General features: G+C 48.9%; 1 protein-coding gene across 2 annotated transcripts in view; it reads right to left on the bottom strand.

Moving 5' to 3' along the window:
* Nucleotides 1–3,899: 3,899 nt before the first annotated feature.
* The window catches only part of Gpr156 (G protein-coupled receptor 156), a 60,087-nt gene continuing 49,664 nt past the window's right edge, over nt 3,900–14,322 (bottom strand). For both annotated transcript variants that reach the window (XM_038346831.1, XM_038346832.1), the window contains exons 8-9: nt 11,333–11,491; nt 3,900–5,180 (exon numbers count right to left, since the gene is read on the bottom strand). In XM_038346831.1, the coding sequence (XP_038202759.1) occupies nt 3,900–5,180; nt 11,333–11,491 (1,440 nt within the window). The remainder of the gene's footprint in view (nt 5,181–11,332; nt 11,492–14,322) is intronic.

The following is a 14,322-nucleotide window of genomic DNA, read 5'->3' as shown; positions in this document are numbered from 1 at the left end:
TCCCCCCACCCCCACTTATTTCCCCCATCTGCCCCCTCACAAAGCTGCCCATCAGCGTTTCTTGGCTTCTTCCCTGGATAAAGCTCTCTGAGCGCTACTGTCAGGTTGGGACAGACAGGAAGAAGATGTGCTCAGTGCTTTTTGGAACTTGCCATCCATGGAGGAAACACATGTCCATGGGGCTTTGTGCCACTTTGAAAGCAACGCGGTTCTTATGGCTCAGTGGTTAAGAGCACCACCTGCTCTTCCAAAGGTCCTGAGTTCAATTCCCAGCAACCACATGGTGGCTCACAACCATCTGTAATGAGATCTGGTGCCCTCTTCTGACCTGCAGGCAGAGCACTGAGAATACTGTATACATAACAGATAAATAAAACTTTAAAAAAAGATTAAATCAAACAGATGGGAAAAATAAAAAAAAAAGAATCATGCCGCAGGGATGGTTCAGTGGTTAACAGTCCTCACAGGGAATTAGAGTTCAGTTCTCAGCGGCCAGCCACCTAATGGCCCACAACTGTCTGTAACTCCAGTTCCATGGGGAGTCTAACGCCCTCTTCTGGCCTTCATGGACCCTGCATTTATGCAGTACATAGACACATGAGCAGGCAAAACACTCCACACATAAACAATTCTTCACAATGGTTTTTTAAATTCTAAAAAGCCGTGCCTCCTACATGGGATGGCTTTCTCTTTCCTTGAACCCAGATGAGTGCAAGCTGATCCTTTAAGGAAAGGTGAGGTGAGCTGGAGAGATGGCTCAGTAGTTAAGAGCATTGCCTGCTCTTCCAAAGGTCCTGAGTTCAATTCCCAGCAACCACATGGTAGCTCACAACCATCTGTAATGAGATCTGGTGCTTTCTTCAGGCGTGCACACAGACAGAATATTGTATACATAATAAATAAATAAATAAATAAATATTTTTTTTTTAAAAAAAGAAAAGACGAGGTTTGAGACAATGCAGGAGGAGGTAAGGGTAGATCTTTGCTGTGAAGAAAGACACCTTCAGTCCCAAGATTTTCAATGAGCAGAAAACATATTGTGGGGGCAGAGTTGGGCCTGGCACAATGCCTGGCCTTCGGACCAACAGTCACATGGTGTGATGTCAGCAGGGGTGACGTCAACTTCTAAAGATTCCTCTGCCCAGTTTGCTGCCACTTCTTCAAGAAAGTAGCCAAGAACTTGCCAAGAGCACCGCAGCACACACATCCCTCTATGGATACCATCGCCGATTGGATGCTCTTGGGTAGAAACTTCAGAGAACCTGTGGGTGAGGAGAAGAGGTTGTGGTACACAGGGTGAATGGTGGGTTTGGGGCAGGATTTTTGGATAGGCTCCCATGGTGCTTTGCATATAATATTTGAATCAAATTATAAATAGGGACCATGTAGTGTTGACATTTCACCTTTTCAGTCAAGTTTAGTATAGTTTACAAAGTCATTGCAAGATGCTTAGTTGAGACCTCTGTAACTAAGGCCAAAATATGGACCAGGAAAAATCCTTCCCCTTCAAGCAGAAGACCAGTCAGTTCCATCTGGGCATGCTCAGGAAAAGCCAAAGAAAGAATACGTTTCACCTAAACCCTGAAAGGCAAAGTATTTGCATAGTGCATATAGTGGGTGGGTGGGGAGATGTTAGAAATGAACAGGGCTGTGGGAGGACTTGTGGGATTGGGGGGTCTAGAAGCAGAACCACGGGTATTTGAGTGTGAATCCTCAGGTCCAACATAAGAAAGAGAATGCTGCTGGGGGCAGCATACTGGGGAGAGGGGAGCCAAGGAGAAGCTAATCCAGAGACCCTACCAGTTGGGAGGAGTCTCTAGGGGTCTTTGCTGTGTCCTCTACCCGCTCAAGGGGATGTTTTGGGGATAAGGACCTGTGCAGAGAGATCATCAGAGAGTCTGTTACAAATGGAACTTCGTAAAAAGCTGTTCACGGAACTGTCAAAGCCCAAGGGCAGTTTTGTATCTTCCCCTTTCAGCGGCTTCGTCTTCCCCAGGCTCCTCCTCCCCAGAGCAAGACAGCAGCTTTAGAAGAGACTTACTTTGAGGGTCATTTCCCTTTTATTAAGGTACACTTAGTCATAATACAAACAACACACATGGGAACTACAGCCCCCTATGCAGAATAAATTATGAAGTTGGTATTGAACAGAAGACGGCAGAAGCTGCTGTCCGGCCAGCGGGGCCTCCATGGCTAAGCACCTGGAGGCTCCCGAGGTGTCAGCAGACCTGAGAGAATGTGATACATCTGTGAGATGTTTTATGTCAAATGCACCCCTTCCTCCAAACCCAAACTTCTTCACAAAACGCATCCCAGATGCAGGATGCAGGAGATGACGGGTCAAACTATTGAAGTGGACCGGCTTGCCTTCCCTGCAGCTTTAGTGGTGGGTGGATTTCCGGATCTCACTCCTTATCAACTCTGTGACTCCCCTGGAACTGCAGGGTGCCCCAGCAGTGGAAAGAGGGGGTGAAGAACTTGGTTTTGTCCTCCGAGATTGCAGGCTAAGCACATCTTCGAAGTTCAGCTCTCTCCTCAATCTTGCAGCCACGCGCAGAAGAATGACTGGAGACATGCGTCCCTGGGGAAAGCCATCAGCAGCATACCCAAACTGGCAGAGGCCAGTCACTTTCCAGCACTGTGGTGCTGGGGAGACATCTCATTTCTCCAAGACCTATGGTCCCTAGCTGAAGAAATAAGGGCATCTATTTTAAAGGGTCGTCATTAGGAACTACTAGAATTTGCTATTGCCAAGTCCTAAGCCAGACTCAGGTATGTTCACAACCTTTTGTCTTTCTTGCCTTCTTTTCTCCCCTCCCCCGTTTTTGTATTTCTAGTTTTAGACAGGGTCTCTCTACACAGTCCTGGTTGTCTTGGAACTCACTCTGTAGACCAGACTGGCCTCAAACTCACAGAGATCCACCTGCCTCTGCCTCCTGAGTGCTGGGATTAAACACTACTCCTGGCCCTTCCTTTCTTCTTTTCTTTTTTTTTTTCTTTTGGTTTTTTGAGACAGGGTTTCTCTGTGGCTTTGGAGCCTGTCCTGGAACTAGCTCTTGTAGACCAGGCTGGTCTCGAACTCACAGAGATCCGCCTGCCTCTGCCTCCCGAGTGCTGGGATTAAAGGCGTGCGCCACTCCTTTCTTCTTTTCTATTTCTCCGTTTTGACCAATAAGTCTCCCAACACAGACTGCTGCTATGTGTCCACGCAGAACACTGTGTCACTAGGATGCAACAAGAGACAGGTACTACTGAGCCCCAAAAGCCATCTGAGAAGACTATGGGTACATGTTAGGAAACTGTTGGGGATCATGGTGAGTGAGGATCCATGAGAGTGGGTGGACAGGAAGAAGCGGGGTAGGAAGTGCTGAACTGACTTGAACCAGAAGCTGGAACCCTGAATCAGTGATGGTATGGCCTTCAGCAGGAAGCAAGTCACCCTTCCTACGGGTTGGACAGATAACAGTGTAGGCTTATCTACCTTGCAGGTCTGGTCACTGAAAGGCTAATTTGGTAGGTCACAGTGGTTCTGCAGAATTTTCCCATCCATCAACGCATCTTTCTGTCCATCCAGCCAGCTAGCCACTTGGTATACATCCAGAGTTTTGTAGAAGACAGGCTGAGTTGAACGGACAGCACCTTCAGGGTAAGGAGTTCTTCTTCAGCCCCTCACCAAAGCTCTTCACAGTAACGCTGAGGTAGTAGCGGGGTGGACAATGCCCTTCTTTTCATAGATTGAGACGTCTTCAAATTAAGAGTGAACACAGCAGAAACCCAGCCGAGGTTGGTCAAGGCTGGCGCTGATCTGGTCCTGGAAGACTGAGATCTAGCTCTCCTGCCATGGTCCCTGTTTCTAGGGGACACAGACTGGCCTCTGGCCAGCCCTACCTTGCTGCTTCTCACACTAGTGTGGGCTTCAAGTCATCTTTAAAGTTCACAACAGGCTTGGAGCGGGACCACAGCTTTTCCCAGGACGCTAGTCCCGAAGCCTGCTCAAGGTCACTGTCTGAGGTGTCGCTGTCACCAGAGTCTGAAGAGCTCTGGAAGCAGAGTTCACAGTAGGGCCGGTGGCAGCGACAAAAGAATTCGTCTGAGCTGCTGGACTCACTGTCCAGTTTGTAGCACCCAGAGGACAAGGCAGGATATCCAGGGGACGCTAGGAGTCGAGACTGACGGTGCCTGGGCAGACCTGGTGAAGAGGGTGGGCGTGGGGCAAAAGCGGAAGGTTGGCAAGGAACGCTTACATCGCATCCTCCAGCCCCCTGATGCTCAGGCTGGCATCGTTTGCTACCCTCTAGGGCACTCCGTCTCTGGGGAGGATCTGAGAGTGGTGACAGTTTTACAGAAGAGGACCGTGGTACCTTGGACCTCACATTTTGGTGGTCCAGCCTGGGGCTGTCCCGGCTCTGCTCAACCAGCCCGCATTGCGCACCAGAAACGGTCCTATTTCCCTGTTGCCCCAAATTGAGGGCCACGGAGGCAGGGATGTGGGAGCGAGCCCGCTGGGCTGCCCGTCTCCTCCTCACCACATATGGGCTGAAACCCAGTTTAGATGGGGACAGCTTCTGGGGACTGCGGGAAGTGGCGCTCTTCCAAAGCTCTTGGGAACAAGGTAGTGGGGAAAGGGGAGCCTCGGGGCCCAGGTCCAGCTCTTGTAGGACTTCCTGAAGCTTCTCTCTGACCACTGAACTGACCCGTGGTGGCCTCTCTGGGACTTCCTCTGAATTCTGCTTGGGTCTATGGGGGTCACACCTCACTCCATCAGCTATGAAACTCTGGCTGGGTGTCATGGGTCCCTGATCACCTCTTTCTGAACCCTCACTTTGTTCAGCCTGTGGCTTCGGGCTGCAACCCGTGTCCAAATGATCACAGAACTGTTTCAAAGTCACGTTGTTTTTTTGGTCTTGGGAAGGACTATCGTCCCTTTTAGATGCCCCGGGACTTTTCAGGTGCTGGAAGGCCAACGAGGCACGCAGGGAGTCCTCGGCAGCTGCACCAACAGCATTCTCAGAGGAAGTGGGGTATTCTGAAGGTCCCTGAACTGCCAGCCCATGGGCAGAGGCTGCATGTGGGATAGTCCACTCCGGGGAGTCGTAAGAGCACTCCGACGACATCAGCTTTACTATCTTCGCCTTGGCGTTGTTGACTTGTTCTTGCAGGCTTTCGATTACTGCATTTTTCTGTGGGATAAAAGCAAGACCATCAACAAAAGATGCTTCTAAAGGCCTTCTGCGGTGGAAAATGTGACACTGGAGACCCTGCTTAAATCCCAGTTTTTTTCCAATGCACTGGTTGGTGACCTTAAGCTTGGAGGCGGGACTTAACATTGAGTGAAATAACTAAGCCTGCCAAGTGTTTAGCACAGTCACGGGTATGTGCTTCCCAGAAAGGCAGTATGGGCTCTCCTCCCAGCCCTGGACTGTGCACTGCTGTCTGTGAGGATGAAGGGGGCCCACCCTCAAGGCTTGCTGGTAGCTGCAGCATCATCTCATTTCCCCCAGCCCCAAGAGGGTCAGGTTTCTCTGAGGAAACCAGACCGAAGAGTGATTGGGATTGTTCAGCTAGTCCTTCTCAGACTTGAGCGAACCACAGATGAATCTGAAGCGCGTCTCTTGGGATGACCACAGAGAAAATAAACGCTTTGCCTCTTGTGAAACAGCCCAGAGAATGGGAAGGACAGGGAGATACCATTCATAGCACAACTATGTGAGCCAACGAGAATCTCAAGGCAGCTTCAACTGGTCCTTCTTGGAAGTGGCAGGGTCTCCTGGAGTGATAGACCTAAGGGACCAACTGGCTATCATAACTCTTAAAGAAGTGTGTGTAACAGCATTATTGTAGCTTAACATGAAATAAAAGCAAGAATGGCAAGCAGGCTTAATCAGAGTAAAAGTCTACTGAACAGCACAGAGAACACAATGATGACCGAATGACCGACAGAACCAGAGATGTTTGCTGGTCATCAATTCATCTACAGAGGGCCAATATGCAGAATGTAGAAAGAACTTAAAAAACTCAGCAATAAGGATTCATGGAGTCCAATTTTAAAATGGGTGGACGATCTAAATACTTCTCTAAAGAAAAAATACGAGTAGTCAATAAATATATGAAAAGATACTCAACATATTTACCCATAAGGGGGATGCAAAAATCAAATCACACAAGAAATAACTTTACCCAATTAGGATGTCTATAGTTAAAATGCTGGTGAGGATGTAGAGAGCATTATACAATGTTGGTGGGAATGAAATTAGTACAGCCACTTTGGAAATCAAGGCAGTGGTTTTTTCAAAAAAACCAAAAGTAGAACTACCTTTTGAGCCGGCTATCCCAGTCCTGAGTAGACAGAGAGCCAAAGGAAATGAAATCGGTATCGTTACCATCCTGCCATGCTTGTTACAGCACTGACCACAAAGCACAAAGGAGAGAATCAGCCTAGGCGCCCGTCAACAGAAGAGTTAATAAGGAAAATACAACACACATCAACAGAGTATTATTCAACTCTGAAGAAGTATGATGCCCTGCCATTTGTAGAAAAATGGTTGGAATTTCAGGACATCATGTTAAGTGAAATAAACCAGACCCAGTGTTATTTTTCCCTCAAGTGTCGATACAAAAACAATAATAACCTAAAAGTAGAAAATGGGCTATTAGGAACTAAAAAGGAAGTGTGGGGGGCGGAGGGGAGAAGTAAGGTGGGGAGAAGGTGCGGACGGCCATGATCAATGCAGACTATATGCAGGCCCAGAAATATCACATGTTTCATTAATTTCCAAATTAATCTATGATAACTTAAGAAAAGGATTACTATAGGAGCTGAAAGCAGATAGCTTGATTAAGTAGCTCTTGAATCCAGTGCAGAAGGCGAAGGAGGCTGGGGCAGTTCTGTCCTCCTGTGCAGATGTCAGTGAGTCAACAGGCTGTGCCCCAGAGGGCAGACAGGTGACAGCTGCAGAAGTGTGCCTGTCCTAACTGCACGCTGTGGGGCAGGAAGTAGACATGGGTGTGAGCTGCCTCTGGGTGTCTGGGCATGCCCACACTCTTGCCGTAGTGGAGGGCAGCAGTGAACTCTCTGGCTCAGAATGTGTGCTCTCCCATGCTCAAGGCAGAGCGATGGTGAAAAGTGTCTCATGAGGAATGGATGGGCTGAGGAAGATGAAACAGACTCTGGGGAAGAGGGTATGGCAGGCACTGGGTCCTAGCAAGATTTCTCTGGATAATTCAGTACTGATCTTGTGGCTGCCTCCTTTTTAGAGGCTAACGATCAGTACTGAGACACCCCTTTATAATGCCTGGAAACAAAAGAATGCTCTCTCTCTCTCTCTCTCTCTCTCTCTCTCTCTCTCTCTCTCTCTTCCTCTCTCTCGCTCTCTCTCTCTTTCTCTCGCTCTCTTCCTCCCCCTCTCCACTCCTCCTCCCCTCCCCCTACCTCTCCCTCCTCTCCCTCTCTCTCTCTCTCTCTCTCTCTCTCTCTCTCTCTCTCTCTCTCTCTCTCTCTCTCTCCCTCTCTCTCTCTCTCTCCAGGGTTTCTCTGTGTAGCTTTGGAGCCTGTCCTGGAACTTGGTCTGTAGACCAGGCTGGCCTCAAACTCACAGAGATCTGGTTGCCTCTGCTTACCGAGTGCTGGAGTTAAAAATGTGTACCACCACTGCCCTGCCTGGACTCTGTCTTACAATAATAAAACTCCAGTCTGGGGGGATGGAAAGATGGCTTAGAGGTTAAGATTGCTGTTCCAGAGGTCCTGAGTTCAATTCCCAGCAACCACATGGTAGCTCACAACCATCTGTAATGAGATCTGGTGCCCTCTTCTGGCCTGCAGGCATACATGCCAGAACACTGTATACATAATAAATAAATAAATCTTTAAAAAGAAAAGTTAAAACTCTAGTCTGGCCCTGGACAGAACCTAGGCTTGCCTATCAAATTACATTGAAAAGTTGGCCAGAAATGATTCTTTTTGGTTTTGAGACAGGGCACTTCAGCTGGCCTAAAACTCACTATGTAGCCCAAGCTGGCCTCAGATTCATGGCAATTCTCCTGCTTTGATATCCCAAGCGTTGAGATTACAGGCATGCACACCACACCTGGTCAGAAATGACCACTTAAGGGAGGAGGGCATGGAATACAACCTTCCAATAAATCTGCAGTGGCCTGTAAGCCCCTGTACCTTGGCAAAACCAGGAGGTGGTATTTACTGGTGCTGGCTCTCCTGTTTTCCTGATGGTTTAGTCGACCTCCTTGCCATCAGAAGAGAAGCCAAGGTCAGTGAGAGACTGATGGAGCAGGTGGAAGGGACTTTCAGAGGAGTTCCCACCTGCCAGGTCTCCCATTCCCTCTTGAAGTGATGTAGATCCGCTGGTCAGTGAGGGGAAACTCACCCAGAACAGAGTCCACAAGTGTCAGGGGAACACTCAGGCTATGTGGGATGTGTCAGGTGGCTCTAAGGACCTCACATGGTAACCATGGTGGTGGCTGCTCAGTAGGGACTTGGTCCCCTTCTTCCTCCCCCAGCACCTATTCCTGAAACCCACCCCGCAAGTCCTCATGCCAGCCTCAGCAGGCAGGAAGAAGCCACAGCTGATGAGCCCACTCTAGGGGTGAAACAGGACTTTTGTCTCCTTGTGCTTTCTCTACAAATGGCTTTGAGTATAGGAAACTCTTATGAACATCCAGATGGGAAGAACGCCCTCCTCCCAGCTCACCAAACGTCTGAAGCTGGCTGACTACGGATTTAGAAACATCGATGTAAACAGCCAATTTCCCTTCTTCCACAAAAGGAAGCAAGACTGTGTTTTCACCATGGCTTTGTGTTAATTAGAGGCATAGTGTGAGGTCCTGCCACAAGGAGTCCAAGATCTGACCTCTTGTGGCAGCAGCTTTTACACAAATATTTAAAACATTATTTTGGTCTATGGTGGGGAGCAAAACATCCAAGGTACCCGGGAGAGGGCACAGACCCCAGGAATCCACATCTCACATCTCTAGTACCAGGACGAAAGGAAGGGTCGTCAGCACAAGGGACAGACTGTCCACTGCTCTCGTGTGCACTGGTGCAAGAGAAACGCACTGTGCGAGAGGCCAAGAGAAGAGCTGATTGTGGTGGTGCATGCCTGTAATTCTAGTCCTTGGGGAACTGAGGCAGGAGGATCACAGTTTGATGGCAACCTGGGTTACACAGACACTGTCTCAAAAACGAAAGCAAACAGAAAAACACAAGACGCAAATGAGAAGCTGGGCTGTCAAATCATGGCAACTGCAAGGGGGGGGGTCTAGTGAGCTTAGACCAAACCCTGGCTGGGCGGGTGCTGTCCTGCATAAGGAAAAGGCAGCAGGGGTAGCACCCAGGCTGCAGAGCCAACCATGCCCTGGCTGCCCACCTCTGGTCGCCAGGACTAGCTACTGGCTCCCGGGCCTGCTCTACGGAAGACGCTCGGGCATCGCTAGCGCAACAGAAGCCGTGTTTTGCTGCTGACATACTTGAGCCTGCTAAGGACTCTCGCCCTGCAGACTCAAGGTTCCTTTTGGAAAGAGCACATTAAGCCACTGCGTGGGAAACAGGGTAGCATGGCAGAGGTACAATAAGCTGCTCGAAAAAATTACCATAAGGCTAAAGAATCCGTTCCAGTCCATTTGGCTGTTCCAGTGTTAGCTGATTGTAAATGAGGACCGCCCTGCTGAGTCTAGCCAAGTTTCAGGCCTTCTGTTAATCGGGAACAATATTTCCTTAAAAACTTTACAGAACACCAGAGGCAGGGCCACTGCCCTGCCAGGTGGAGAGAAAGCTGGCTTTAAAATAATGCCCAGAGTGTTTAATAAAGAGGGAAGAAAAGCAGAGGTTTCTCTGATGGGTAAAGAAGACCCAGAGGGGAGGGTATATTGTGGGGAGGCCAGAGAAGCAGGGCCCCATGGGTGCTGACTAGGCTTGGCCTTTTATCTGGGCACGTCTATGTCTAAGATTTCTCCCGCACTGTCCTCTCATGGGGATGTTCATGCCCAGGACACAGTCCTGCTATCAAAAAACAAGTTTGGTTTCCCTAATAGCACTAACTCAGGCATGTTTTGCATATATATATATATATATATATATATATATATATACATACACACACATATATATCAAATTACACACACACACACAGACACACACATGTGTGTGTGTCTGTGTGTGTGTGTGTAATTTGATTTAATTTGTGTCAAAATACTTATAATTCCTTCGCCTGGCCCTGGCCCTGGCCCTGGCCCTGGACTGCCTTCTTATGGAGCAGAGTCTTCAGAGGTTTCAAGTCTACATTATGCTTGTCTGGGAGAGGGGCCAATTCTGGTTTAAGTACAGAATAAAGAAGGGCCGGCCGGGGCACCCAAGCTGCCTTGATGCTGTGGTGACCTTCAGAGGCCCGTATTCACCCCACCCCCACCTGTAGACACGTCTGAGAACGCTGGGCACTGAGAAGGTTGAGCTGTCCCAGAGAGGCCCCATCATGTCGTGGACACAACGGCATGCCTGTGCGTACAGAGTGCTCACACAGATCCTGGTCTCTAGAGCTAGGGTCTTTCCAATGCTGCTCCCTCTGCATGGCTTTGTTTTGGTTTTTTGACTCTTTCCCTGGCCAGTTGGTCCTCATCATCATCTTCATCCAGAGCCTCTTCTGACTACTCTGCCGGGTTCCTTTGCCCCCTTCCCCAGCCCATCATTCTCACTTATCATCCTGATTGCTTCTCTCCTGGTCGTCATCACAATTTCAATTCTTTCCTTTCTTTGGTTCTGGAGCTAGAGTCCCGTAGCTCAGACTGGCCGCGAGCCCCCTGCGCCAGCTGGGGATGACCTTCACCTTCCCTCTTGCCTCACTTCCTGAGGACGGAACTAGAGGCAGCTGCCACCACACCCGGGTTAGTAGGCAGGGATGGAAGCCAGGTTTTGGTGCAGGCTAGATAAGCTTTCTTCTGGCAGTTGCACCTCCTCTCCAGCCGTTGCTAGCACAGTTTATGACTAAATGTTTACTTCTCAATATCCATTTGTTCCACTTGCCTGCGAGCTCCTCAAGGTCACGACCCGAGTTTGTCTTGTTCATCAACAGGTAGCCCAAAGACCTCAGTCTACACCTGTCTGCTGCAGGGGTGAGATGGGTGGGGGTCGCTGGGGTGGTGGTGGGATTTTGCTGGCTTTGGGAGAAAGTAGAAGAATAACTAGGACAGAGAATGTTGGCAGAGAGAACGTGCGGGGCATGAGGGCACACAGGGGCCATGAGGGCATGCGGGGCCCTGAGGGCACGTGGGATTGCTCCCACGGGTTGAAGTTCCTCACAAGGAGCCTGCTAGGCAAGGTGGGGCTTACCTCTGTGAGGAGCCTCTCCATGCAGCTCTTTTCCTCCCTCAGGTGGCCATCCTGGTCCTCGTCAAACTGGCTGTGGAAGCTTTTGCTAGGGGTGCTGAAATATTTGGCCATGCGTCGGGTTGTTTGGTTTTCTCCTTCAAATGCCTTCCATTGCTTCAGCTGTTAGTCAAAAGAACACATGTTATTTATTTAATCACACGCCCAGAAATACTTCCCTTGCTCTTGCTCGTAAATACCAAGGGATGACACTGTCACCAACACACATATGCTCAAGCTATTTACTCCTTACAATGCCATTTGCTCTGCAGTGTTCATGGGCAGTAATGACAGGAAACACGGAAGATGTTAAGGTGTCATGCTTTTAAAATGCCCAAGAATAAGACAGACTCTGATACAGAGCAGCCTCTCTGGGGTCAAAGTGTGAAAGGAAATCAGAGCAAAGATGTGTCTGGAGCAGCATTCTGAAGCTCCTGGTTGGGAGCTGACTGAACAAGAACGTGTCTATGATGCTTCTACTAGCGTGTAGTTCCTCTTGGAATTTTCAGTTGTTGATGAACGATGTGTTTCCTCTTGTGAGCACTCGGTAGAGGCATGGGCTACTCATCTTTCATAGTAAGTGAGCTAGAACATTCTCAGACAGGAGTCTACTACAGAGTTGAAGGGACACTGTATCTACTTAGCAAGTGCTAAAGATGTGAATGACCGGGGACCCCAGCAGTAGAGGCAGAGACCTCTTTGGCATCTCAGTATCCCTGCTGGAGCTGTGCCAGCACGGCTACCAAGGACTAGCTCACCACAAGCACAAGGCCATGTTAGCCTTGGGCTTAGCTCCCCTAAGCTGGTGGAGCCAAGGCACCATTTGACCAAAGTTCTCCAATCCCTTTCAGTTCCTTCTTTTTGAAGGTCCTGTTCCTTAAGACTTAACTCTTTGCATTTTCTGGGATATCCATAATCGATACTCAAGGATCGAAACACTTCCTCTAAAGGACCAGCAAAAAAATTTTTTTTTCTGGCCTCTGGGTGATGTGGATGTTATAGCACATGTTCTGGCTCTTCACATCTCTTACTTGTCTCTGAGTCCTTGGACCTGGTTGACTATTATCTCAGACGGCAAACAGAATTTCGTGAATGTAATGTTAAGGTTGGTCCATTGTCATTACAAGAATCCATATAAAAGAATTGGAGGAGAGTCAGAGAAGAAAATGGGGGTAAAGAGAAAGAGGAGGGATGACCATGAAGATGTCCCTCTGCTGGGTCAGAAAGGGGAGGGAGGACCATGAGCTAAAGAAGACAGGGGGCCTCTAGAAACTGGAAAAACCAAGAAATGGATTCTCCTCTTGTCTGAAGAATAAATACAGATCTATGGATACCTTGGTTATAGTCAAATAAAACCCATTTCAGAGATCTGCCCTACAGAACTGCAAGACTGGTGGTTTGAAAGAAAATGGTCCCCAAAAGGAGTGGCATTATTAGGAGGTGTGGCCTTGTTGGAGGAAGTGTGTTACTTTGGGGGTGGACTTTGAGGTCTCTTTTGCTAAAGCTTCCCTCGGTGTGACTGTTAGCCAACTTCCTGTTGCCTCTGTGTCAAGATGCAAGGATTGTTAGCTCCAGCACCGTGTCTGCCTGCGCACCATCATGCTCCTGCCCTGATGATAGTAGACTGACCTCTGAAACTGTAAGCGAGCCCCCAATTAAATGTTTCCTATAAGAGTTGCTGTGCTCATGGTGTCTCTTCCCAGCCATAGAAACCCTAAGACAAAAACAATACATTTGTTTCATTTAAAGCCATTGGCGAATATTACAGCAGCCACAGGAAACCAGTACCCGTGGGAATCCGTGCGGCATTGGGCCAAAGAAGCCCACAGAGCTACCCCTCTACCCTCTCACCTTATCTCTATTGCAAAACTAGCAGAGAGGCGGGAGAGATGGCTCAACAGTTCACAGCACTGACTGCTCTTCTAGAGGACCCCAGTTCGGTGCTCAGCACCCATATGTTGGCTTACAACTGTCTGTAACTCCAGTTCCAAGGGGTCCGGTACCTTCTTTAGGACTCTGTGGGCACCAAGAATGCACATGGTGCAAAGACATACGTGCAGGCACATAAAAGATTAATAAAAATAAAATTAATTGAAAAATAGCAAAGAGTGGACTGGCAAGATGGCACAGTGGGTGGGGTGCTTGTCATTAGACCTGGTGACATGGGTTCACTCCCAGGAACCTCCACAGTGAAAGGAGGGAACCAGTTCCTCCTGAAAGTTGTCCTCTGACCTCCCTCCGTGCACCATGGCTTACACGCATACACGTATGCACACATATGCACACCACATACACACAAATGAAAGTGTTTTTAAATACAATAAAACAGAAAGAGTAAAGTCTGGACATTCCTTCCTCGGAGCTCTCCCACTCTTAGGAGTTCTTTCTCACTTTCCGTCTTATTTCTTTCTACCTGCTTGCTGCATTTGTCTCAAGACTGACCTCCAACGCCCGTTTGTTGTGAAGATGCCCCGAGCTCTAGGAAAGTCTAGGGCAGCTTCCAAAGCATTCGGCACACATATCTTAATTCCTCTTATATCTGCTTCCCACCAGAGGGGAAGGACCCTGTGCGTCACTGCCTGTACGTACCAGCTAAGATGTGACCAGAGGACTCCCAAATAAACAAACGATGTTCTCCAGTCTTGTGGGCACAAGGGAAAGGGGACAAGTCCTAAGTGTGTCACGGATGCGGGGCTGAAAGAGAAAATATCCTCGGAATCTTGCCTTTCGGGATGGAATGGAAGAATTGGGGGATGGGTCACACTCAGGTCACAAAAGCAGGGGCTGGCTGGAGGCTGGCAATGACCTCAGCGCTTGGCATCAGAGACACCCAGGCATTTCCTGAGAGCTGTGTACAAGCTTCTTGGTTCCCTTGCCTACAGTCGCTTCACCCTGCTCTCCAGCGCCGCCTAGAGACCCTTCCGACAGCAGCTGGAGAAGGCTCCGCCTAGCCC

The sequence above is a fragment of the Arvicola amphibius genome, chromosome 10 (genome assembly GCF_903992535.2).
Source record: "Arvicola amphibius chromosome 10, mArvAmp1.2, whole genome shotgun sequence".
Taxonomy (NCBI): domain Eukaryota; kingdom Metazoa; phylum Chordata; class Mammalia; order Rodentia; family Cricetidae; genus Arvicola; species Arvicola amphibius.
This window is presented reverse-complemented; position numbering and strand designations above follow the sequence as displayed.